Source organism: Bos grunniens, chromosome 10 (genome assembly GCF_055505025.1).
Source record: "Bos grunniens cultivar Pamir isolate PY7600 chromosome 10, Bosgru_T2T1.0, whole genome shotgun sequence".
Lineage (NCBI taxonomy): Eukaryota > Metazoa > Chordata > Mammalia > Artiodactyla > Bovidae > Bos > Bos grunniens.
This window is the reverse complement of record NC_141174.1, coordinates 45,552,420-45,578,921: the sequence shown is the minus strand read 5'-3', so window position 1 is coordinate 45,578,921 and position 26,502 is coordinate 45,552,420. Positions and strand designations below refer to the sequence as shown.

Below are 26,502 nucleotides of genomic sequence, written 5' to 3'. Positions count from 1 at the left end.
AGGAGGAGAAGGGGACGACAGAGGATGAGATGGCTGGATGGCATCACCGACTCGATGGATGTGAGTCTGAGTGAACTCTGGGAGTTTGTGATGGACAGGGAGGCCTGGCGTGCTGTGATTCACGGGGTCGCAAAGAGTCGGACACGACTGAGCGACTGATCTGATCTGATCTGAAGAGTTCAAAGAACTGAGGGAAGCCGGCCACACTAAAAAGAGGTTGGGTGAAAAATACAGAGATTAGCCAAGCTGGAATGAAAGTGTGGCTGTGTAGGAGGTAGGGGGTGAAGACGGCATGGTGGGTGGAGTGGAAGGGTCACATTCTTGTGCTTGAAGTGCAAGGATAACAGCGACTAGATAGAGAAAGAGGCTGGGACCAAAGGGTATTGGACCGCTATGCAGGCGCAGGCCTAGGAGCCGAGGCTCCAGGGCTGCCCCATGGCGGCATCTTGGTACCAGGCGCACTTATAGTTTAAAAACCCCCTATGCTTTGGTTTCACGAAACGACCCTGTGGCAGATGCTGAAGTAGTCGGGGTGACCATGGTGATTATTTCTCTCAGATTCCCAGTTCTTGCTCACTCCCAGACCTCTAAGGCTAACAAAGCTCTTCTGGAATTCTAGGTTATTCTGTGACCTTCCAAGAAGCCTCTCCCCAAATTCCTTTCTCTACAAATTCTGGGAAGCACAGGAGAAGCAGCCTGCAGAGTCGCAATCATTTACCTGGCCACCCTCAGTGACACAGCTATCGCTTCCCCTCTCGGGGGCTGGGCTATTCTGCACCGTCCTGTACTTGCTTGGGGTCGGGGGCATCCAGGAGGCGACGCGCCCCTGGGAAGGTTGTGCGAGTAGCGGGTGTCCTGGGGCGGGCTTCTGGGCTCTGCAGCGCGGGAGGAGGCGGCGGCGACGCTGGCTGGCAGGCAGATGATGCTCGGGGCCCGCAGCCGTTGGGAGGCAGCGTGAGCCCGAGAGAACCCGAAGCCGCCGCGGTGGCAGCAGCGCCGGAGCGCAGCCTCCTCCCGTTCCCATAATGCACAGGGAGGCGGCGGCGGCAGCATCACTGGCCGCCTGGGTGGCTGTGGCGGCGACCCGGAGGACTCCGGGCACACCGCGCGCGCGCCACTGCTCGCGGCGAGCCCGGGAGTGATGGCGAGCCCCCCGCAGGCCGGCAGCGCCTGAGGCGCCCCGCCCCGCCCCACCCCGCCCCGCCCTGCGCGGCCCGCCCCGCCCGGCCGGGCCCTGCCCTCCTCCCAGCCAGCGGCTGCCGGGGCGCTTCCTAGTTGGCGCGGGCGGCCGCCCAGGCGAGGTGCGGCCTCCGCACAGGCGGGGGGCGTCGGCGCCGCGGGGCCCGCCATGGCCGCGTCCGAGCTCTACACAAAGGTAAGGCGCCCCGCGAGCCGCGCCGTGGGGAGGGGGCCGCGCGACCCGCCGCCGTCGGCTGTCAGGCCAGGGAGGGGCCGGGGCGCGGGGGCCCGGTGAGGCCCCGCCTGCACCACCCCCTTTCCGAGCCTTTCAAAGTCCCGGTGCCTGCCCGCCCGTGGGTCAACCGCAGGGGCGCCTTCCTCGTTCGGGCGTTGATGGTTAAGGCGGCGGGGGCAGCCCTGCCTCGGGGTGCCTCTCTGGTCCCTGCCACGCTTCTGGGCCGGGAGCAGCGCGGGTCTCTAAGTGGAAAGAGGCCCCCTGTGGATTTAGTAGGGCGGGCCTGGGTCAGGATTGCTCAGCTCTCAGTCTTGCTTTAGGAAAAATCCTGGCTGGTGGGAGATGCTAGATCTGGTAGATCTGATCGGTCTCTCCCTGAGGGACACGCGCTTAAAATAACGTCTTGTGTTGGTATGCGGTGCCACTTGAACCGCCAGCCAACCTTTCTGTGAGATTTGGAATCCTGCAAACGGTCGCCAGTCGATTTTCACGTTTAGTTGCCGGGTTTCAGATTGCTTACCCTGGGGTGGAGAGCCCCTGGGGAAGATACGAATAAATGCAAGCTGATTTCACTGGGATGGTGGATACTCATTTGTCGCTGGGAATTTGCAATCTGCGTGTAATCCCTCAGAGCCTTGTTAGGCTCCCTGTCTTCACCAGCCGCTGGGGCGAGCCTTCTCCTTCTGGGTTTAGTTCAAGGGAAGTGGCAGCCTTTCCTTTCTTATACTGATGCCAATATTCTCTGGTGCTGCTGATCTCTGAATGGCATATTTTGGAGAACTTACCTGTCAAGACAGTGTGTGGTGCACTTTGTGACTCTGTGTAGTCATGGCATTTTATACTACCACTCCTGTGTAGGTCAGTGTTTTGTCAGCTATTAATTACCTCCAATGCCAGTTAACAGAATTGCCTTAACTACTCAAGTTTGCATTTGTGTCTTGCATTTCAAATCTACGTTTATGGTCCCAGAATCATTGCTTCCAAATACGACCCAAGCAAGACCAAGTTGCAGCATGTTATAGAAGGAAGAGGTCTGGACCACCCCCCCGCCCCCCACTCCCCGCATCCAGAGACCTTGATTCTTCTAGTCTGGGCCTTTTCACTTACTGTGTGACCTTGGGCAAATCACTTAATCTCTCTGTACTTCAGTGTACTCATCTGTAAATGGAGTTAATTTTACCTGCCCTGCCTCTCACAAGGCTGTTGTGAGTATCAAACTTAATAATGGGATTGCTTTTGTAACCTGTGAATTTCTTTACAAGTATAAGGTATATTTCTTCAAGCATGAAATGAGTTTGCATGAAACATATCCTGGGATCTCTTTGTTTCCAGCTGCAGATTTGAAAACTACACAATTGAAACTTCTCCCTAAACCTGGTCATTCTTAAGGCATTGTGGATTCTAACATATGATTGAATGCAATTGGAAATTGATCTGAATTTACTTCATTAAGAAACACTTATATAAAGCTAACTATGTGTCAGGTACTGTTTTAAGTGCTTTATACATATTAACTCATTTCTTAGAGGTAAGTGCTAAGAAATATCAGTCATTTTCACAAGAAGAGATAGGGTCTATAAATATTCCTCAATTACTTTGTATAGACTCCATTCTTCACTGCCTGAGGAGTCCATCCTTCAGCTGCCTGCCTATTTGTAGCCTGCTTAACAAGACTGGTTGGATAATACGTTTCTCTTGGATTTTGGATCTGTATTCCCAACCACCGCCCCCCCATACCCCCAAATAATTGGCAAGAAAAAAATTTAAAAGATCCTGGGATTTTAAAATTTTTAAGTTTGGGGGCTTTGGTAGTGGCATCATCACAATCTGTTTTAAAATTCACCCTCTAGTCATTGTAAAGACAAACTGGTTTAGGCATCAATAAGGAAGTTGAGCTTAATTGCCTTCTCCTAAATACATTTGTATCTAAGAATAATCTGGTCACTTGGCTTGTTGGCTTGTTCTTTTTGTGAGTGGACCTTAGCTTAATGGCAGGCAGAAGTATTAATTGAGCTCCTCCTGAATGCCAGGTACCCTGCGGAATGTTGAGGGGTTCTCACATGAACAAGACACATCCTTTTCCTCAAAGGGCTCACAGCCTGCTTCTTTTATTTTTGGCCCAATTTGAATCTCCAAGGGCATAAATAACCTGCTGTTGCCTCAGCAGCAGGCAGACAGCTGGTATTTATTTGTAGAAGTTAGGGAACAGGTTGGGACATGAGAAGGTTGGAATGAGTCTAGAGATAGAGGCTTACGTAGTGATTATTAGAGGAAGAGGGAAATCATTAGAAGTAATATCAGTGGATAAACACAAGGATTTTTCCCTTGCAGAGGATTATAGGGAAGGAAGTTCTGGGGTAGTCTACAAAGAAAGACATAATAGTGACATGCCATAATTATGATATTCAACATAAAGCAGTTAAATTTGTAAAGTGCCCTTTTAAATAATGTCATTCAGAGCTTAAAGGCAGATTTAGATGTGTGATACAAATCAGCTCCTATTACAGTGAAAGACAAAAGATCGTTCAGTTTATTCTTTTTAGCTACATTGATAATAGTTTTGTCACAGCAATTTAGCAGGGCTTCCTTTTTGTAAATTTTTCCAGCAGTATAAACATTTTCAGGGCAATAGCCTGGTTCCTAGGATACAGCATTTCTGGAAACTAACATTTTGATTAAAGCATGTTTGTTGTTGGTAAAAATAACAGCTTTATTGAGACAGAATTCACACACCATACAATTCACCAATTTAAAATGTACAGCTCAAGGATTTAGTATAACCACACAGTTGTGTGTTGATTTGCTTTTAGATCCACCTGACTTGTTCCTGAAAGAATCACAGGGGGCTGGGACATCTTATTATATCTGGTTTTAAAAATGTTTGCTAGTCATGACTTGCCAGTGGATATCTGAATCATGACATCACCTGTAACTACTTTCAGCAACTTCAAAGGATTCAGCATTTGTGGAACAGGGTTTATTAATTAGACCTGAATGGGTCACCAACAGCAATAAAATGGCATCCCAGTCTTCCTCTCATCAGGTTCCCAGACTCCACAGGCAGCACATAAATGCTGTAGAATAGCCAGCATTACCTCAAGTTTAATTAGGAGTCCCATAGTTTGTCAGGATGCTGAGTTTTCTAACAGTGCAAAAGCTATCTAAACCCCCAACTTGAGAAGCCAAGTAAACTTCCTTAGGTGAAACACCTGTTAGGCCAATAGATTGTATATCTGTAATCTTCCTTTCCCATTGTATTTCTTCATACCTACCAAAGCCACATGGACTAGATATTTTCTGGGATAGTTCCAATTTTATGTTCTATGCCATTGTCCCTTTAAGGCATCAATCCTGGAAATTCTAATATTTTGGTGTTGAAATTGCATTTTTCAGACTGCTTCCAATATCTTAAAGCAGAACAGAAATCTCTGATATTGTGCCCTGATTTGGGGCTTTGGCAAGTATATTCACTTTTCTAAAGTCTCCTGTCAGGCTCCTTCTGTCTATATTTCTTCCTAATGTTCTTTGGCCTGTTAATGGTTGGAAACCTCTGTAGCCTTTTGTTTGTCCAATTCTTCTCCTTTACTAATTCTAATTTCACTTGACATCCAGCTGACAGTTCTGTCTCAATGGCCTGACTTGTACACATTTTATCTTATTATAGTTATTTGTGTATATGTAAGCCACTCCCGCAATACTGTTAACCCCCTGAGATGCTGATCAGGTTTGTTTACCTCCTATAGAGCCTAGCACAATGTCTTCCACATAGTAGGTGCTCATTAAGTATTTGTTAGATGCATGAAAGAATATTTTAACAGGAGAGAAGCAGAAAATAATGGTTTGGGATGATTAGTCCACTTGTAGGACAGAAGCAGAGTACAAAGAAATGGTTAAACAAGTCAGCACATTTTCAGGCATGTTGAACAGGGTGAGTAATAGAGAGGAGAGCTGGGCATCACGGAAACCAAGGAAACTGTTGGAGGAAACAAAATGGAAAGTGATGGACATCTGCTAGACTGAGGTACAGGCAGAAGGTGTGAGAGCTCTCTGATGAAGCAGATTCAAGGTAGGAAGGAGAGGGAATAGTGTAAGTTAACACCAGTGGCTCTAGCTTAGAAATTGGAAGTTAATTCTCATGTATGTCGAAGTTTTGCTGACTCTGTGAAACTTGTAAGCTACTCAGAAATACTTCTTTAGACTGCTTGTGCAAAGCAGTCTTGATTTCCTCTTGAAATTTGTTACTGTTTCTTGAAGTGTGACAGTTTGATGTATTGCCCAGTGGCTAAAAGGTTACCAAAAAGTTACAATTTTAATGAGGGTTGTTACTGCCAGATAAATAGTTTATATATTCCTGGTGCTTTTTGAAGTAGGGGGGCATTAGGATGATCTGAATGGGCTTCCAGGGATTTAACTTCAGCTTCCAAAAGGTTGAGATGGGGTGGAGGGGGATAATGTTCCTATTGAGAGTGTGGAAGAGGCAGCAAAATTCATCAGGAGAATCTAGAGGCACATGGCCCTCTGGAGGATGGATTGGCTTTGTTTGTCCCCAGTTTAGGTAGTTCTTAACAAAGTATGAGGTATTATCAGAGTATAAACTCCTGGCTGATTTGCGGAATAAGACCTGACCCTAGGTCAAATACCAAGTGGGCAGCCCCACTCCACTCTGACGGGCCTGTCCTGTCCCACAGTGGTTTTCCCAGACTTTCTCCATTTGTCTGCCTGGGAGACTGTCTTCTTCCTTCCCTCTGGCTCCTACCTCTGTGTCTCTGTCTTTCTCTAATCAACTTTATTTATGTATAATTTGCATGTAATAAAATTCATTTTAAGTGCACAGTTTGAGTTTTGATATTCTGTCATGTATCCACCATCACAAACAAGATACAGAACATTTCTGTCACTCTCAGAAGTTCTTAGGTTCTTGGGTTCTTCTCTTCCCCTGCTTATTCAAAGCATTTACTGGAGTTGGCTCACCTGCAGGGGCAGGGGAAAGAGTTGTGTGTTTGTTTGTTTGTTTGTTTTTTCCAAAAATGTATGTTATAGTTCCACTTTGGAGCCCAACTGATACTGATAACGATATAGAGACCCGCACTTCATCGACAGTGGGAGAAGGGAGTAGATGGAAAGGAATTTATATGGTTTATTTAATCTTTCGTTCATTCCTCACCTTTACTGATGGTGTTTGCCTTTGATGCCTTGTTTCCTTAGGTCATTAGTGTGCTAAAATGCCCTTTAGTCAATTCAGCCCTTTAACAGTTCTCTTGCCCCATCGACCTTAGTTGTAATACCTGTCTGGGTTTGTACTGATAGAGATTTGTAACCTTTACAGAAACTTATCCCTGGCTTCTTCACACCATAGACAGCCTCCACATCTCTTTAAGGCCCTTTTCAGTTGAAAGTCTCTTTAACCAGCTTCCATTTGCATTAAATGTCTCCACAGAGGCCTTTTGCCAATCATAGAACTTAGGGATGATGTGATTATGCTTTAATTTCAAAATAATAGCTGCAAACTTGATTGAAATCAAGGGAGAAGTGCGTCATCCACTCCTAAGTGTTCATGAGGAACATTTATCTACCTCATTTGGCCTGAAGTGCCACTGTGTTCATAAATGTGAGCACAGGGCTGGACTGGAGGGAGAGGGGACATAAAAAAAGAAAAGTTTTGTCTCTCTATTCACTCATACAAAAACATGCATTGTGTTGGCCAGGAATCCTGTGTCTATGGTTGGGGTATATTTTTATTTTATTTTATAATTATTTAATAAATATATTCTGAAGGAACTTCAGAATGGGAGAAATAAAATGATCAGGGAAGTGAAGAGGCTTGACAGAATAAAAAGACAGACTCTTCAAAAAGATGAAGGTAAACTGGGAAAATAGTGAATTATTTAACATCAAGATTAGAAGTTTATAACATCAAATCCCAGTTTAGTAAGGATACTTGTTAGAGCTTGAAATAAACAGTCATTTAAAATGAATTTCTAATCTAACCATTGTTTTAGACATATGAGACACATTGTCTCAGGTTATGATATCAGCTAAGATGTAGATAATAGAAAGGGTCTGGCTAATTCATGGATCATAGTTCTGACACATAGACTTTCCAGATCTCTCTTTGATAGTTTATTAGCCAGAACTGTTTTAGTTGGAAGTGATGGAAACCCAACTCAAAGCCAAAAGGGATTTTATTTGCTTAGATGTCCTAAAAGCCTAGGCATGGCTAGATTCAAGACTCAGACATGGTCTCTGGTATTCTCTGTCACTGGCTTTCATGTCAGACTGCTATTTGACATTGGTTTCATCCTCAGGACAGTTCTTTTCTGGATGAAAAAAGTGGTAAGTGGCACCCGCCAACCACATGGTCTAGCTCTGGGCCTGGAAGAAGAGAGCCTGGTGGAGCATTTCTGATTGACCTTGCTTGTGGTCACGTGCCCTCTCCTGACACTGTGCTGAGGAGGTGATGGGGGAGGAAGGCAGTGAGCAGTCCAGTCTTGCTCATCTCAGAGGCCAGAGGGAGGATAGGACGTTGTGATTGATAGTCCCACTCAGACCTTGTGGGGTAGCTGAAAGCTGTTCGCCATCAGAAGGAATGGTGCTAGAGAGACAAAACAATATCCACTATGAATCAGTCACCACAAGTGCCAAAGTGCCTGAGTTCTGCCTCCTGTTCTGATTTTTGAGCAGATGAATGGGAGGGTTTTTGACTGGGAGGATATTGGCTATCTTTCCCCTAGAGAGTAACTTCTAATTAAAAGAAAAGCCTTGGAGAATCCATAACAGCAAATGTTGATAAAGCATATGAAGGGGGATAATTAGGAGTATGAGAGTAATAGATATATACTACTATATATAAAATAGATAAGTAGCAAGAATTTATTGCATAGCATGGAAACTATATTCAGTATCTTATAACAACCTATAATGAAAAATAATCTGGAAAAAAATATAAAATTGAATCACTTTGCTGTACTCTTGAAACTAACATAATATTGTAAATCAACTATACTTCAATTTTTTTGAAGGTAGATGATTTAAAAATTATCTTTTATTCAATCCTAATTAGAAAGTAATTTTGTGTGAGTTTATATAAATCATTTTCTGCATATGTGTGTTTTAAACAAACACTATTGTGTTAGACTAATTTTAAATTAGGCTAGACTAGTTAGAACCTAATTTTTCATCTTACCATACTGGAGTGATTACAATAAGATAATCAGCTATTTCTTTAAGGATACACTGTCTCTTTAAAATTTTTTTATAGCAGTACTTAAAACAACTTTTAAACAAGTTTGATCTCTCTGTGCTCAAGCTGAAAAATATCTTCTAGTTTGCTAAGCATCATGCTCAGGTTGGAAGCAGAACTACTAGAGATATTTTCCATAAAATTAGGAAAAGTACTTCTTAATAGTAATAAATTTGGGTCAAAATCTGGATTAAACTTTCATCGATTTAGAATGTGTATTCGTTAAAATCTTATTTTGGAGATGGGAAGTTAAACCCACTAGAGCTAATATTGTATCTTAACCCAGCCTTCCTGTTGATATTCATTGTTTTCATTCTAACAAAGATTTCTCAGCTTCTGCACTATTCTGTTTTCTGGGGACATGTCCTGTGTGTTGTAGGATACTTAGTGGCATCTCTAACCTTTATCTGCCAGATCCAGTAGCACCCCCCAGCCACCGTTGTGACAACTGATCCATGTTGTCTACAGACATTGCCTAATGTTCCCTAGGGAGCAATCCCTGGTCTCCTGCCCCTGCTTGAGAACCACTGCCCTAGATCTTGAGACCTAGATTAGGGTAGGAAAAGTGGGAAAGAGTTAAAAATAAAAATGGAGATTAATTGGAAAAACTTTTAAAAATTGACTTTTTAGTAATACCTCTTCTGCTTATAGGAATGTTGTATTATAGATAATTCAGAAAATAAAAAAAGCATAAAGGAAAATTTTGTAAAAACAAATTATACCATCCAGAGATTATCATTTTCAACCATTAATTTACTTCTTTAAGTCTTTTATCTATTTATATTAGTATTTTTATGATTTTTAAGCTTAATATATATTGAGATAATTTTTATATTATAAATATTTCTTTATTAAAAAATTTAAAGCAAAAATTTTTAGACTGTGCTGTGCAGCCTGTAGAATCTTAGTTCCCTAACTAGGGATTGAATCCATGTCCCCTACATTGGGAGCTTGGACTTTTAACCACTGGGAGTCCTATAAAATATTCACTAAAAATGTTTTTCATGGCTGCATAATATTCCATCACCCAGGTGTACCATAAATTATTTACCATAATTTATTTTCACTGTGGGCTTCCCTGGTGGTTTTGTTGGTAAAGAACCCACCTGCCAGTATAGGAGACATGAGTTCAAACCCTGGGTTGGAAAGATTCCCCAGAGGAGAAAATGCCACCCACTCCCATATTCTTGTCTGAGAAATCCCATGGATCATTGAACCTGGCAGGCTACAATCCATGGGTTGAAAAGAGCCTGACATGACTTAGTGACTGAACACTACCACCACTACCACCAATTTTCACTGTAAAAAGAAATGTACTATGATGAACATTTGTTGTACATAAATCTTTGCTTGGATTAGTAAGCTTTAGTCAATTTCAGACTCTACATCTCTTTGGCAAGGGTTGGCATTTACGATTTTTCAGGGTAGGGTATTGATATTTATTTCATTTTAAAAATAGCACTTTTTATATATGTTGCTTCAGGGCTAGGATGGCCAGATGTCCCATTTCTGTGAGATGCCTTCTGCCATCCAGTACCTTTATTCTGTTTGGAAAAATCCTCTTAGAGTAGGATATATAAGTTTACTGAAAAAAACTAATCCTTTTGGAAATCTGAACTATCTACTTTTTCCGACAATTTTCCTTATTGTTGTTCTTATTCACTGTTTCTGCTTGATCTTGGGTGAATCTGGGTCAGAAAGCATAATAGAATTAGAAATATTTTTAAAAAGAGAAAAAAACAAACAAACCCATGAAGCTGCTGTCTTAAAGAATAAACAATTACATTGTAACTTGAAAACTACCTGAATATATGTTATTTCCAACAAAATGAATATATGTTACAAGGATATGCTTGTAAACAGCATATCCTTCTAATTAGAGCAAACTACTATTTGTCTGGAGTGGTCAGAGGATGAGTTTTTCTTCAGTGAGCCGTTAAGAACCTGAGAGACCTTCCGCACAACCACCTGGGCTTCCCAGGCGACTCAGTGGTAAAGAGTCTGCCTGCCAGTGCAGGAGACGCAAGAGATGCAGGTTTGACCTCTCGGTTGGGAAGATTCCCTGGAGTAGGAAATGGCAACCCACTCTAGTATTCTTGCCTGGAAAATTCCATGAACAGAGGAGCCTGGAGGGCTACAGTCCATGGGGTTGCAAGAGGTCGGACACCACTGAGTGACTGAGCACACACCTATTTTAAAGCAATTAGGATGGAACAAAACACACCAGTGATAAAGACATCACTGTAAAATGGACTCTTCATACATAGAAGGTGTTTCGGGGTTTGTGAGGCCTGCCGGCATTGCTTGGTATAACAGCCCACTTTAAGGACTGGTAGCCACAAATATGGTTGGAGATTGATTGTATGAAAATTTAGGTATTGAAGACATAGGAAACTTGAGTTGAAGCCTTAGCATCCTTGAAAGTTCTTTGCTCTTCTTCCTCCACTAAAACATAGAAATTTACCTTATTTAGTTTTCATTTGCTTTCTTCTAAAAACTGTGACTTGCATAAATGCATGATTCCAAGGCAGTACAATTAACAAATAATAATGGTGAATATTTACTGAGGCCTTACTATGGACCAGACTGTTCAGAGGACTTTGTTACAACTGTTCCTTCCTTGGCTTCCACCTCTCCCAGTACCTGAAACTCAGGGAGTGTATCATAGCTGTCAAGGCATGAACTCTGCACTTGAATTCTGGTTTGAATCTTGGATTCACTATTCACTATCTCTGTGACCTTAACATTTCTGTGCCTCAATTTCATCATTTTTATAATGGGGATAACAATATTTACTTCATGAGATGGAGTAGCTCTATACAGTCAGCAAAAACAAGACTGGGAGCTGACTGTGGCTCAGATCATGAACTCCTTATTGCCAAATTCAGACTTGAATTGAAGAAAGTAGGGAAATCCACTAGGCCATTCTGGTATGACCTAAACCAAATCCCTTACGATTATACAGTGGAAGTGAGAAATAGATTCAAGGGACTAGATCTGATAGACAGAGTACCTGATGAACTATGGACAGAGGTTCATGACATTGTACAGGAGACAGGGATCAAGACCATCCCCGTGGAAAAGAAATGCAAAAAAGCAAAATGGCTGTCTGAGGAGACCTTATAAATAGCTGTGAAAAGAAGAGAAGCAAAAAGCAAAGGAGTAAAGGAAAGATATACCCATTTGAATGCAGAATTCCAAAGAATAGCAAGGAGAGATAAGAAAGCCTTCCTCAGCTATTAATGAAAAAAAATAGAGGAAAACAATACAATGGGAAAGACTAGAGATCTCTTCAAGAAAATTAGAGATACCAAGGGAACATTTCATGCAAAGATGGGCTCGATAAAGGACAGAAATGGTATGGACCTAACAGAAGCAGAAGATATTAAGAAGAGGTGGCAAGAATACATAGAAGAACTATACAAAAAAGATCTTCATGACCCAGATAACCACGATGGTATGATCACTGACCTCGAGCCAGACATCCTGGAATGTGAAGTCAAGTGGGCCTTTAGAAGCATCACTACGAACAAAGCTAGTGCGGTGATGGAATTCCAGTTGAGCTATTTCAAATTCTGAAAGATGATGCTGTGAAAGTGCTGCACTCAATATGCCAGCAAATTTGGAAAACTCAGCAGTGGCCACAGGACTGGAAAAGGTCAGTTTTCATTCCAATCCCAAAGAAAGGCAATGCCAAAGAATGCTCAAACTACTGCACAATTGCACTCATCTAACACGGTAGTAAAGTAATGCTCAAAATTCTCTAAGCCAGGCTTTAGCAATACGTGAACTGTGAACTTCTGGATGTTCAAGCTGGTTTTAGAAAAGACGGAGGAACCAGAGATCAAATTGCCAACATCCGCTGGATCATTGAAAAGGCAAGAGAGTTCCAGAAAAACGTCTATTTCTGCTTTATTGACTATGCCAAAGCCTTTGTGTGGATCACCATAAACTGTGGAAAATCCTGAAAGAGAAGGGAATACCAGACCACCTGACCTGCCTCTTGAGAAACCTGTATGCAGGTAGGGAAGCAACAGTTAGAACTGGACATGGAACAACAGACTGATTCCAAATAGGAAAAGGAGTACATCAAGGCTGTATATTGTCAGCCTGCTTATTTAACTTCTATGCAGAGTACATCATGAGAAACGCTGGGCTGGAAGAAGCACAAGCTGGAATCAAGATTGCTGGGAGAAATATCAATAACCTCAGATATGCAGATGACACCACCCTTATGGCAGAAGTGAAGAAGAACTAAAGAGCCTGTTGATGAAAGTGAAAGAGGAGAGTGAAAAAGTTGGCTTAAAGCTCAACATTCAGAAAACGAAGATTATGGCATCTGGTCCCATCACTTCATGGCAAATAGATGGGGAAACAGTGGAAACAGTGGCTGATTTTATTTTTCTGGGCTCCAAAATCACTGCAGATGGTGATTGCAGCCATGAAATTAAAAGACACTTACTCCTTGGAAGGAAAGTTATGACCAACCTAGACAGCATATTAAAAAGCAGAGACATTACTTTGCCAACAAAGGTCCATCTAGTCAAGGCCATGATGTTTCCAGTAGTCATGTATGGATGTGAGAGTTGGACTATAAAGAAAGCTGAGTGCTGAAGAATTGATGCTTTTGAACTGTGGTGTTGGAGAAGACTCTTGAGAGTCCCTTGGACTGCAAGGAGATCCAACCAGTCCATCCTAGGAAATCAGTCCTGAACATTCATCAGAAGGACTGATGTTGAAGCTGAAACTCCAATACTTTGGCCACCTGATGCGAAGAGCTGACTCATTTGAAAAGACCCTGATGCTGGGAAAGATTGAAGGCGGGAGGAGAAGGGCATGACAGAGGATGAGATGGTTGAATGGCATCACTGACTCAATAGACATGAGTGTGAGTGAACTCCGGGAGTTGGTGATGGACAGGGAGGCCTGGCCTGCTGCAGTCCATGGGGTCGCAAAGAGTCGGACACGACTGAGCGACTGAACTGAACTAATGCACTTAGAAACGTTAGCAATTATTATTGTTGCTGTTCTGGAGAAGGCGATGGCACCCCACTCCAGTACTCTTGCCTGGAAAATCCCATGGACGGAGGAGCCTGGTAGGCTGCAGTCCATGGGGTCTCAAAGAGTCGGACACGACTCAGCGACTTTACTTTGACTTTTAACTTTCATGCATTGGAGAAGGAAATGGCAACCCACTCCAGTGTTCTTGCCTTGAGAATCCCAGGGACAGGGGAGCCTGGTGGGCTGCCGTCTATGGGGTCGCATAGAGTCAGACACGACTGAAGCAACTTAGCAGCAGCAGTAGCAGCAGCAGTTCAGTTACAGCTGTCTTTCTCCTTTTTGTCATGCTGCTTTGTCTTCTTCATAAGCTCAGCTACCTCTTATTGCCCCTTAGAGACCAGGGCTCCTTGGCTCTGTCCTTGACCTTTCCTTCCTCCCACTGTGGCCTGATCATCTCCTGATGAGTCAGGACCAGCCCTGTGCGATGACTTCCAAATCTGTTTCTGACCTACTTGCTCTCCCTATAAACAACAGACAACTGCCTTATGGCCATCTTTAGAAGCATCTGAAACCTAAAGTATTTAAAATTGATCTTTTTATCTCCTCCTTCTTCATGCCACTGTACGATACTTAACTTCTCCATTCTAGTTTTCCCATCTTTAGGATAGGATAATAGTAATGCCTGCTTCATAGTTTTTTTTTTTTTTTTTTTTGAGGATTAAATGAGATTGTTAATGCAGAGCACTTACAGGAATCCCTGGTACATATTTAAGAAATTTGACCCACTCTGATTGTTGTTATTTGCATTCTTTATGTGGTGAATAGCATCAACATCTAATTCAAAACTCTAACCAAAAACTTAGAAATTATCTTGACTTTCTCCCTCACCCCCCCACCATTCCCATCCTACTCTAACTGATCAGTTTCCATTTCCTGGTATTATTTTTACTCTGTTTTCATCCTTATTATTATTTCTTTTCTGAATCCCCAGGTAGTGTCCTAAGCAATTTTTGGTCTTACTTCCTGTGATCTGTTTTTCATTGTGCTACCTGAGTGATCTTTATGTAGTGCACACATCTGATCCTATCACTCTCTGTCCTGAAATTCCTCAGTGAAATCCCCATTGAATTTTTCCTTGAGAATAAATTTATTGATGTAGCGCTTCCTAAACTTTGGTGTCCATCTGAATCACCTGGTCTCATTCAATTGGAGATTCTGACGAAGATCTGGGGTGGGGGTGGGGGTGGGGCGGAGACAACTAACAACTTCCAGGTGATGCCGGTGTTGCTGGATTGAAGGCCATGCTTCCAGTAGTGAGGCTGTAATGCGCAGGGCTCTTCCTAACTTACCTTCACCCTGGGACCGCCTCGTCGCTCGTGTTTCCCTTGGGGCATTCAGGTCTTCACTTGAAGTCAGGAGCTTTCCAGGTGCCTTCTTGCTGCTTTGGAGCATTCCCCTTGCCTGGTTTTCTCTACTCTTTGTGAGTTAGTTCCCCCAGACCCGGTCCGGCTAAGATGCCCCTGTGTCCTGACACCTACCACGCTGCATTACAGTTGTCTTATCTCCTTGTATATTTCTGAGCATTGTAAGGACAAGGGAGATATCTTGTTTTGATTACAATTTTTATTGAGATATAATTCACATACAATGCAATTCATCTATTTAAAGCATGGAATTCAGTGGTCCTCACCTGTTTTTTGACCCAGCATCTAGACCAAGGCTTGGTCTGGTAACAAGCCCACAATTCAAATAATACATTAATTAAATAACATTAAAGTACCATTGGCAGTTTTTCTCTAAAGCTTCCTCTCCATACCTGTATTTTTGGAATTGAACATTTTAGCATTCATATCATCTTATTTATTCATCAGTAACTCTTCATGAGGCTTTCCTGGTGGCTCAACAGTAAAGAATCCACTTGCAATGCAGGAAACTCAGTTTTGATCCCTGAGCTGGGAAGATCCCCTGAAGAAGGATGGCAACCCACTCTAGTATTTTTGCCTGGGAAATCCCATGGACAGAGGAGCCTGGCAGGCTGCAGTCCATGGAGTCACAAAGAGTCAGAAATGACTTAGCGATTAAACACTATTAACTACTCTTACTGAGCTTCTTCCTCCCAGCCCACACTCCCCTTTTTGGCACCAGGGATGGGATCCACTTGATTTTTCTCTTGGTAAGTTCTGATGTGTTGTTATAAATCACTATCCTTTGTTCTCCGGTGCTTCCAGTTCTGTTTTCAGCTCATGCTGTAACAAGCAGTACTGATCCAAAGCACAGATCTCAACATGCTGCTTTCTTGCTCAAGACCCACCTACTATTAGTATGAACTTATTCCTTAGCCTGACATTCAAGATTTTTTCTAGCTCTAATCTCTTGATTTGGTGTTTTACAACACTGAAGTTCTTAGACTTTCTTAGTTCTTATATGTAGCAATCATCTGAAATACTTTTTAAAATGTAAATTTCTGGGTCTTGCCTCCAGAAATTGATACAGTGATTTTGAGAGTCCCGAGAATCTGTTTTTCACCAGTGTGCCAAAAGAGATTCTGATGCAGGTGGTCTGTGGAAGCCCTCTCTCAGAAGCTGAAGCAACCTTGCTGCTAGAGGCTCTGTTCCAGCTTTACTTGACTCTGTTTTTTGTTCACCATGTTTCCCTCTCGTGTGTGTGTGTGTGTGTGCTCAGTTGCCCAGTTGTGTCTGACTCTGCATGGGCTTTAGCCCACGAGGCTCCTCTGTCCATGGAATTCTCCAGGCAGGAATACTGGAGTGGGTCACCGTTTACTCCTCCAGGGACTCTTCTCGACCCCGGAACGGAGCCTGAGTCCCTGGTCTCTGGCATCGGCGGGAGGATTTTTCACCACTGGCACCAGCTGGGCCACATGTGGTTTCCCTCTTGCCACCTAGTGAAGCTCAGTAAGAGTTGATGGAATTGGAGTATTTGTTGAGTGGTGGTGATGAGTTTTTTTAAATTGTAAGATGACATTACTGTTGACATATTTTCAGCCAATTCCCCGCCCCACCCCCCCACCGCCACCCCGGCTATCCTTAATGTTTTACTTTTAATAGAATATGTGAGAAGACCTGGCACATAGTAGTGACCCAGTAAATCATTTTGCTATTTTTAAAGGCAGCGGGAAAAACTGCCTCACTTATGTTAAAACTTAATTGAAAGTCTTCTGTGGTGAAAGATGTTCCATTACTTTTACTAATAATAGGTGTGAAATAGCATAAGAAATGACTTGCAAAATTACTTTGGGAGCTTATTTATTTATAATTTTTAAAATTTGAATTAAAAAAAATTTATGGGAGCTTTTTAAAAAATATAACAAAAAAAAACTGTGAAAATAATGAATGTTTAGTGCAGAACCTTTGAAAATTCAGAAATACAAAAGAAAAAAATTGCATGTAATCCCACTGTCCTAGATGCTTTTAATAGTTGATGTAAGTATAGTGGAGTTTTCTTGTGTATGTATATTTTCTTTAGCAAAACAGTTTATTTTGTGCAGACTATTTTGTAGCAAGATTTTTTTCCTCTAAAGAGTATATTTTAAACATTTTCCTCTACCAATACTGTTTTGATCTCCTTAGAGATCAATCCTAAAGGAAATCAACCCTGAATATTCATTGGAAGGACTGATGCTAAAGCTGAAGTTCCAACACTTTGGCCACCTGATACGAAGAGCCGACTTATTGGAAAAGACCCTAACGCTGGGAAAAACTGAAGGCAGGAGGAGAAGGGGATGACAGAGGACAAGATGGCTGGATGGCATCACTGACTCAATGGACATGAGTTTGAGCAAGCTCCAGGAGATGGTGAAGGACAGGGAAGCCTGGCGTGTTGCAGTCCATGGGATTGCAAAGAGCAACTGAACAACAGCAACAATACCAATGCATATTCTCAAATACTGTGTTTTTTAATGCTTCCAAGTAATATGTTGCATGAATTAGTCATATTATTCAACCAATCCCCTATGATAACTATGTCCAATTTTTTGACAGTTTAACTAAAGAGAATCAAAAGCCTTTGTGTGTTCCTTTAAAAAGAAACTAATTGTAGTTGTCAGTGAATCATCTGACTATAATTATAGAACATCCCATTTTTCTACAATAACAATATTGGTGCAAAAACTTGATTATCGTATCAATGTTAAGAAGATTAATCCAGTTAGAGCTTAGAAGGACTAAAAAAAAAAATGCAAGAGTATCAAAGCACTCAGGAATAAATCCTTAAATACAACTACATATTTGGTATATTAGAGTGTCAGCCACAACAACCTGCTAGAAGGAAATTCTCCAGACTAGAGAGTTAGATAGATCAAGGTTATTGATCAGCGTGCCAGGGGAATGAAGCAGTAGGTTAGCTCCAGCCTGAGAGGACAGTGGGTCTCTTCCTTCTCCAGGATTTTGGAAATCATATAGTGGGATAAGTTGTGTTGAAGTCAACACATTTCTGTACCTGCCTATTCTTGTTAGTCGAGGAGACTATCCCTGACTAATTAAAGCCATTTGAAATTTGCCAAGCTCTTGCATCCATATTTAATGACGGGACAGCCTGGTTGCTCAGAATATGTTGGATTTAGAAATAAAAAGTTGACTTAGGCTAAAGGGAAAAGAGTTATACAGCAGAGACAGTTATTAAAAAAAACAAAAAAAACAAATCACATTTACTAAGTAACTTGGGAAATAATCTCTGAGGCATAAGATCTTGAAAAGTCTGAAAAGGAGTCTTTTTGTTAATGTATTTCAAATAGACCCCCTTGGTTTACAAATATTTTCTTATGATTTGCTTCCAACTGAAATGTGTTGGGAAACTGGGCAAGGGTTCTTAGGGGCCAGCTTCTTCAGAAGACATTGAGTCCCTCTAGGGCAGAAGTGGTACCTCTTTGGGTCCAATTATTTTCTGAGTCGGTGTCAAGAACAATGCCTTATATTTAAGAAAGTTGGAATACTCTGTGGACCATGCAAAGTTGCCTCTCGGTTATTGCCCAACGGAGTCTTGCAGGTCCAGTTTGTCCCTTGAAGCCAGGGCTCCCACTATGGTGTGTTTAATAAAGTGAAAGTGAAAGTCACTCAGTCATGTCTGACTCTGCAACCCCATAGGCTATACAATCCATGGAATTTTCCAGGCCAGAATACTGGAGTGGGTAGCCTATTTCTTCTCCAGCGGATCTTCCCAACCCAGGGATTGAACCAGGGTCTCCTACATTGCAGGCAGATTCTTTACCAGCTGAGCTATCAGGGAAGCCCCATGTTTAATAAGGATGTGGACAAAACATGCAGAGTGCAATTTAACTGGTTAAAGTAAGGATTGGGGTGTGTCATCTGAGTTTATGAAAACCTACATGGTGGGGTCATTTAGAAGAACATGCTGCTAAGTCACTTCAGTCGTGTCTGACTCCGTGGGAACCCATAGACAGCAGCCTACTACGCTTCCCCGTCCCTGGGATTCTCCAGGCAAGAACACTGGAGGGGATTGCCATTTCCTTCTCCAGTGCATGAAAGTGAAAAGTGAAAGTGAAGTCCCTCAGTCGTGTCTGACTCTGTGCAACCCCATGGACTGCAGCCTAGCAGGCTCCTCTGTCCATGGGATTTTCCAGGCAAGAGTACTGGAGTGGGGTGCCATTGCCTTCTCCGTTAGAAGAACATAGTACCAGTTTAAAAAATCTCTAAGAGTCCACTGTAATCTATATCATTCTGTATATTAAACCTAGATTCTTAAAATAATGTTTTTCTTAACGTTAAACATCTCCCGTATTCTAATTTGGGCTGCATATCTGTTGGTTATTTTTCAGGATTTTCTAAGGTAACTATTATAGGCTGGTGAAATTTAATAAGTCTGAATGGGTAGAGGCCAAATTAATTGTTATAAAATATATATGGGTAAAATAGTGCCACTACACATGATTCCAGCTTGCAAATTTCTTCTTTTGGGTGGCAATTAAGATTTTGTAAGTCTGAAATTATATAGTTTGATTTTATTCAGAATGTGGTCAATATATAGACACAAAGTCACAGTCAGAGCACCAGAACTACCTCTGTGCATGCTGTTCACTTTAGTCAGTTTAATTCCTTAAGTAGCCAGTTGTCCTTTGGTTTTCATTCTTCACTGTCACAGCACAGTGACATCAGATGCAGCTGGAGCTTAAAGAAGGGTTGTGTTAATTAATTCCAGTGAAACAAAAACTGCCTCAAATAATTAATGGAGTACAGTCTCATTAAAAGACTTTAGAACTTTTTTTTTCCCAAGGACTAGAGAAGGAGAATGGCACAGATTGTTCACTTGAGACCATTTTAAGCTATTGATGCATCTTACAGTCCTCATCTAGTGGTTCTGATTTCAACATGAATCATTCAGGCCGTGTAGTTATTTTCTCTTGAGGCTCTCTCTTTGCCTTCAGTGACAGTTTTCAAGGAAGAAGTTCATGAACTTAGGCTTTGTTACAATCTAAAAATGGCTTCTATTTTATCATTTTATTTATAGCTGTCATATTTTAGTTTAAATACTGTTGACCTAGCAAGCAAACATTTGTGTGTACAAGTAGGGTGGCAAATACCAGGTCAGGTTGCCTGCTGGGTTATTGGAGAGAAGAAGAGACTATGTATGTTCCCATCATTGTTTCTGTCAGCTGATCTTGCTATTATAAGGTTCTTTTTTTTTTTTGTCTTCCAAATAGTTAAGGAAAGTGGGATTATTGGACTGAGAAAGCCTGAATTAGGGAAAACCAGGTTGTGAAATAAGTAGGAAGATCTTTTTCCCATGTGATTAAATTATCTTGGTTTTCCAACTCAACGTTTTATAATCAGTAGAAGCTTGCATTCTGTGACCTATCCTTTGAGGACACTGCCTTTTAGCAAACTAGAAAGTTTAATCTACTTTTAGGTTTAATAATAGTTAAAAGGGGGCTTCCCTGGTGGCTCAGAGGATAAAGCGTCTGCCTGCAGTGCAGGAGACCTGGGTTCGATCCCCGGGTTGGGAAGATCCCCTGGAGAAGGAAATGGCAACCCACTCCAGTACTCTCCCCGGCAAAATTCCACAGATGCAGGAGCCTGGTAGGCTACGGTGGGATTGCAGTGATCCCGCATGACTGAACAACTTCACTTCTTAATAGTTAAAAGGGGAATAAAAGGAAATTAACACATAACATGTAGTTTACAGTTTTTTTCTTTAACAGATAAAAAAGGTTTGTTGTGTTGTTGAAAACATGTTCAAAAGAGAATGGACTTATAGATGCAACAGGGGAAGAAGAGGGTAGGACAAGTTGAGAAACTTGCATTGACATATACACATTTTGCTCTTGTTCAGTTATTAAGTTGTGTTTGACTATGTGACCCTGTGCACTGTAGCACGCCAGGCTTTACACTATCATGTGTAAGACAGATAGCTAGTGGAATGCTACTATATAACACAGGGAGCTCAGCCTAGTGCTCTGTGACAACCTAGAGGGATGGGATGGGAGAAGGGAGGGAGGCTTAAGAAGGAGGGGATATATGTATAATTATGGCTGATTCACATTGTATGGCAGAAACCAACACAACAGTGTAAAGCAATTATCCTCCAATTAAAAAAATTCTTTTAAGATTTTATGTATGTTCCAAAGCTACATTTTTGGTAGCATAATAATGAAGATATAAAGAAAAATATGCGTAAACATATATATATATATCATAAAAATGTATTTTTAAAAAGACTGAAAAGGATGGTTTGAGACTGGGAGATTTGGGTATGATTGCCCACATATGTGTTACCATGTGTGGGGCAGACAGGGTTATGTCTGGGAAGGGAACCACCTCAGTAACTCAAGGAACCGATGACTTGCTTACAAATAATATTGGCCCTTGTGCTGTAGAGATGGTACACTCAGAGTAGATGAAACAGAGGAGGGGTCAGAACAAACAGGGCTAATAGAGATATATAGTTCTGTTTTACTTTTGTTTGTATGCTGTATTGCGATATCTTTTTTTGGTTGTTGTTTTGTTAGGTTAGTTGTAATTTTTATCTAAGCTTCTCAAACTAGCTATAGAACATTTGGATTATTTGTCTAGGTTTTGGAAAGGCGTGATATGATTGAAACAGCTCTGCCACTTTAGGATTTGTGTGAATCAGATACACTATGAAAAGGAAGTACAGAAAAGACTATTTAAGTATATAAACAAGAGTTAAGCTTTATAAATCTGGATGCATTGAATAACAAATACATAAAATGAATGGGAAATACTGAGAACAAATAAGGTAACAGTAACGTGACATGTTTAGCAGTATGGTGTCCAGTATGAGGTTGGGTTTCTTCCAGTGTGACCATAGACAGTGCAGGTCCTCACTCGCAGGGCAGCTCGGAGGCGTCGTATGTAAGCATGGATGTAAAGCCTTAGCCCAGCACTTGTTGCATCGTGTTGTTGTTGTTCAGTCACCCAGTTGTGTCCAATATTTTGGGACCCCATGGACCGCAGCACGCCAGGTCTCCCTGTCCCTCACCATCTCCCGAAGCTTGGGCTTCCCTGGTGGCTCAGATGGTGCCTCATAACGGAGTCCATAATGTTAACTTTTCAGCTGATTTTATTGGCTTATGTATTTTAAATGATTTGTAAAAATTCATTTCCTTAAAAGAGAAATCATAACTCTAGATAGTTCTCTACTTACCATATTCTTAAAGCTTCTCGACGGTTTCAGACATGAGTTATATACACTAATATAATTCTCCCTTCATTCTAGATGGTGTTTGACTAGAAATACTCTTTCAGTTATGTCTACAATTCAACATTGTCAGCATCTGACATAGCTGTAGCTTTCATCGCAGCCCCTTTATTAATGTTTCCTTCATCAGCATTCTCAACCTTTTTTTTTCCACCAGAAAAAGGAACTTATTCTAAACCAGGGCTCTTGCAGGTCCTGCACCCAGCTGTAATTAACCAATATAACTAGCACTTTATGAATTATATAGATATGTGTCATAAGCGTAAATTTCAAAATAATAATGGTTAAATTTAAAAAACTAGACCCATTTCTATTTTTCTTGCTAATATAAAGGATTGAAAGCCAGATATTCCTTTTTCTAACTTTCGTTATAGTTAGAGCTAGCTGTGTGGTTCAGTTTTGGTCAATGTGATATAACAAGAAATCTTCTAGAGGACCTCTATGGGGTGGGAGTGGGTGGAAATTGCTTTTCAGATAAAAGGAACAGAAGCAGAAGAATGGTTTGGCTGCATATCTTCTTTCTTTCATTCATAAGTGTGGAATATAATGTACAGAGTTGTGGCAGCAAAATTGCAGTCGTGAGATAACAAGGTGGGAATGGAAAGTTAACAAGCGGAAGGGTAGAGCAGAAAGATAAAGAGTCTGGGTTCTCAGTGATATTTCTGAGCTCGCAGAAGAACTCTGAGGTAGCCTTCCCTGGACTTCTTGTTCATACATTATTAGAGTCCTAGTAGTTTAAGCTATTTAGTCAGACTTTTCTGTTCCTTGCAGCTGAAAGTATTCCTAACTTAAACAAGATATAGCAACTTTAATGTGAATAAAATTAATATAAATTTGTGAGTTTTTGACAATTTGTACAGTGATATTTATGCACAAATAACATGGGAATATGACAGAATCCATGAACAGAAGGGTGAATTCTAGTCACACTTTTGACATTGCAAAATATGAGCAGTAATGTGAAATAAATTAGCCGTAGTCATAATTTATAGGTATTCTGGCCGCTTTGTGAGTCCTTTCCCATGTTACCTATGACTTTTTAAAGTCTTGCTTTCCTTGGGCTTTGCGATGTGAACATGACAGATGCAGGGACTGGAGGTTCAATAATAAGGGAACAGCTGGATATGAGAGAACATAAATGGGTGGAAGACATCAATTAAAAGATGAATGTGTATAGACCATACCAGTCTTCCAGCCACGGTTGTCCCCAGGCTATCCTGGAGCTCAATGTTCTGAATTCCAATGGGGGAGGAAGGGAACAAGATATTAAAAAGGCAAAGAAGCAACAGCAGCAGCCATTGAAGCCTGGAAGAATTCCTGGCAGATATTAAAAGTTCCTTCAACTTTGAGATTCATTTCCACTTGGTCTCTCGATCCTTATGTGAAGTTTATGGTGAAGCCATACCAACCATGTGCTTAATTTGATCCTTTCAGATTTTCTAATGGTGTTAAGATGTTTGGTAAGTTTGTCCATTCGGTATGAAACTTTAGAGGTAGGCAAAGAAAGGGGTACAGGTGGGAAAATATAGAGAACTCTTGAGGAGAAGAGTAGTTAGAAAATTAAGAAAATTTGACCATATCATGAGATGAACACGATGGTAACATTTTTCACTGAGGAACTGCTCTCACTTTAAATATTGTCCTTTGCTGAGACTCCCAAGGAAATGCCTCTTTTGAGCATCTTTTAAAAGTTAATCATAAAGGAAGACTAGTTTTTTGTGTAAAGAAATAAACGAAAATATTTTTTTCCAGTGGCACAAAGAAAGAATTATACTTTAAATGGAGCCTGGCACTTGCAAACTCCTATACATGTTCATTTGCTGGTCATCGAGCTTGACAGCCTCTCTGTTCTCTCACTATATGTTTGGGTCATGACTGGCCTTACTGATCATGCGTTTCTGTAGATGAAGCCTTGTTTCTGGTACAGAGTGAGTGAGTGAGTGATAGTTGCTCAGTCTTGTCCGACTCTTTGTGACCCCATGGACTTTAGCCTGCCCCAGGCTCCTCTGTCCGTGGAATTCTCCAGGCAAGAATACTGGAGTGGGTTTGTAAAAGCACTCACTGTAGGCAGATGTTGAAGGGCTGCAACTGCAGCACTATTAGATTTAGATCTTATGTATGAGTGATACAGTGTGATCACAGGCTCCACTTTCCATTTCCTCCTCACTCTGTTCTTAATAGACTCTTAAGTGCTTTTGATCTTATTAGAGTCTATTTGTCTTGTGAATTTTTTAAAATTCACTTTTTGTTTACATATATGGATACTTTCTTGACTGCTATTAAAAAGGTAATTAACATTTCCTAATGATATGGATGGATGTCCAGGATATATTATTAAGTAAGAAAAACCAAATTGTAGTCTGTATATATGTGTGTGCACATATGCCTGTGTTCTGGAAGAATTTGTACTAACCTGTTTAAACAGGTTATTTCTAGAGGTATGATTATGGGAGACCTTTGCTTTTTAATTTATCTATTTCTATAATATTTGGATTTTTATAATCAGCATACTTTTTTGTAATCAGAAAAAAATAAATATTTTCTCTAAGTAGTGGAAATGAAGATGTTTCATAGAAACTTTTTTTCGAGTTAAGAAAAGTTTCTTGACAGTGTATACATGCGTATATATTAATATACATAATATATTAAAATAATTTATAATATATCTGACATGTTTGATGCTTTCAGAACTGAGAAGTCTCACTCCTTATACTTTTTAAGCCTTGGGATGAGCATCTTGGATTAGGCATGAACTAAGAACATTTTTTAGGGAATAGGGGAAAAAGAGGAAGGCTGCCTGTTCAATGTGACTTGAAGAATTCTGAGAGATGCTACAAATAAAGGAAAATCCATAAAGATCTCCCACAGCTCAACAACAAACAATCTGATTTTAAAATGGCCATATGACTTGAATAGACATTTCTCCACAGATGTACAAGTGGCTAGTAAGCCCATGAAAAGATGTTCAGTGTCATTCATTAATCATCAGGGAAATACAAATCAAAACCACAATGAGACACCACCTCACACTTGCCGGGATGCCTACTCTCAAAAAACGGAAAATAAAAGAACAAGTGTTGGAGAGGATGTGGAGAAACTGGAACACTTTACACTGTTGGTGAGGATATAGAATCGTGTGTCCACTGTGGAAAGCTGTAAGACAGTTGCTCAAAAAGTTAGCATAGAATTGCCATCCAATCCAGCAATTCTGCTCATGGGTTTATACCCAAAGAATTGAAAGCAGGGTCTAACAGAGATATTTGTACACCTATATCCAACCACCGCCACCATATTCCTGGCAACATTATTCATGATATCCAAAATGTGACACTCCAAGTGTCCAGCAACAGATAGTTGTGTGTGTGTGTATATATACACAGACACACACAACAGAACATTATTCAGCCTTAAAAAGGAAAGAAATTCTGACACAAGTTATAATGCAGATGAACCTTGAGGGTATTAGACCAAAAATAAATAAATCAGTTACAAAGTGATAAATACTATATGATTCCACTTATATGAGGTATGAGGAGTCAAATTAATAGAGACAAAGTAAAATGGTGGTTGACAGCACTGAGGGAAAGGAGGAATGGAGAGTTACTGTTTAATAGGCACAGAATTTCAGTTTTGGTAGATGAAAAAGTTGTGTGAATGGATGGTAGTGATGGTATCACAACAATGCGAATGCACATAATACTATTGAACTGTATATTTTCAAATGGTGAAGATGGTAAATTTTACATTATGTGTACTTTACTCCACCCAAAAATAATAATACTGCTGCTACTGCTAAGTCACTTCAGTCGTGTCCGACTCTGTGCGACCCCATAGACAGCAGCCCACCAGGCTCCCCTTGTCCCTGGGATTCTCCAGGCAAGAACACTGGAGTGGGTTGCCATTTCCTTCTCCAATGCATGAAAGAGAAAAGTGAAAGTGAAGTCGCTCAGTCGTGTCCAACTCTTAGCGACCCCATGGACTGCAGCCTACCAGGCTCCTCCGTCTATGGGATTTTCCACGCAAGAGTACTGGAGTGGGGTGCCATTGCCTTCTAGTAAATAAAACTTGTTAATGCTTCAGAATCTTCTCTTCTAATAATATTCTTAGGTATTCTCTTTGCGAGTTGTTCTTTTATGAGCATAAATATTTACGATGT

The 26,502-nt window shown here is 41.1% G+C and overlaps 1 protein-coding gene across 4 annotated transcripts in view; it reads left to right on the top strand.

Moving 5' to 3' along the window:
• The first annotated feature begins 1,024 nt into the window (after nucleotides 1-1,024).
• The window catches only part of MYO5A (myosin VA), a 205,890-nt gene continuing 180,412 nt past the window's right edge, over nucleotides 1,025-26,502 (top strand). For all 4 annotated transcript variants that reach the window (XM_086320975.1, XM_086320974.1, XM_086320973.1 and 1 more), the window contains exon 1: nucleotides 1,025-1,375. In XM_086320975.1, coding sequence (XP_086177101.1) covers nucleotides 1,349-1,375 — 27 coding nt within the window. In that variant the 5' untranslated portion in view covers nucleotides 1,025-1,348. The remainder of the gene's footprint in view (nucleotides 1,376-26,502) is intronic.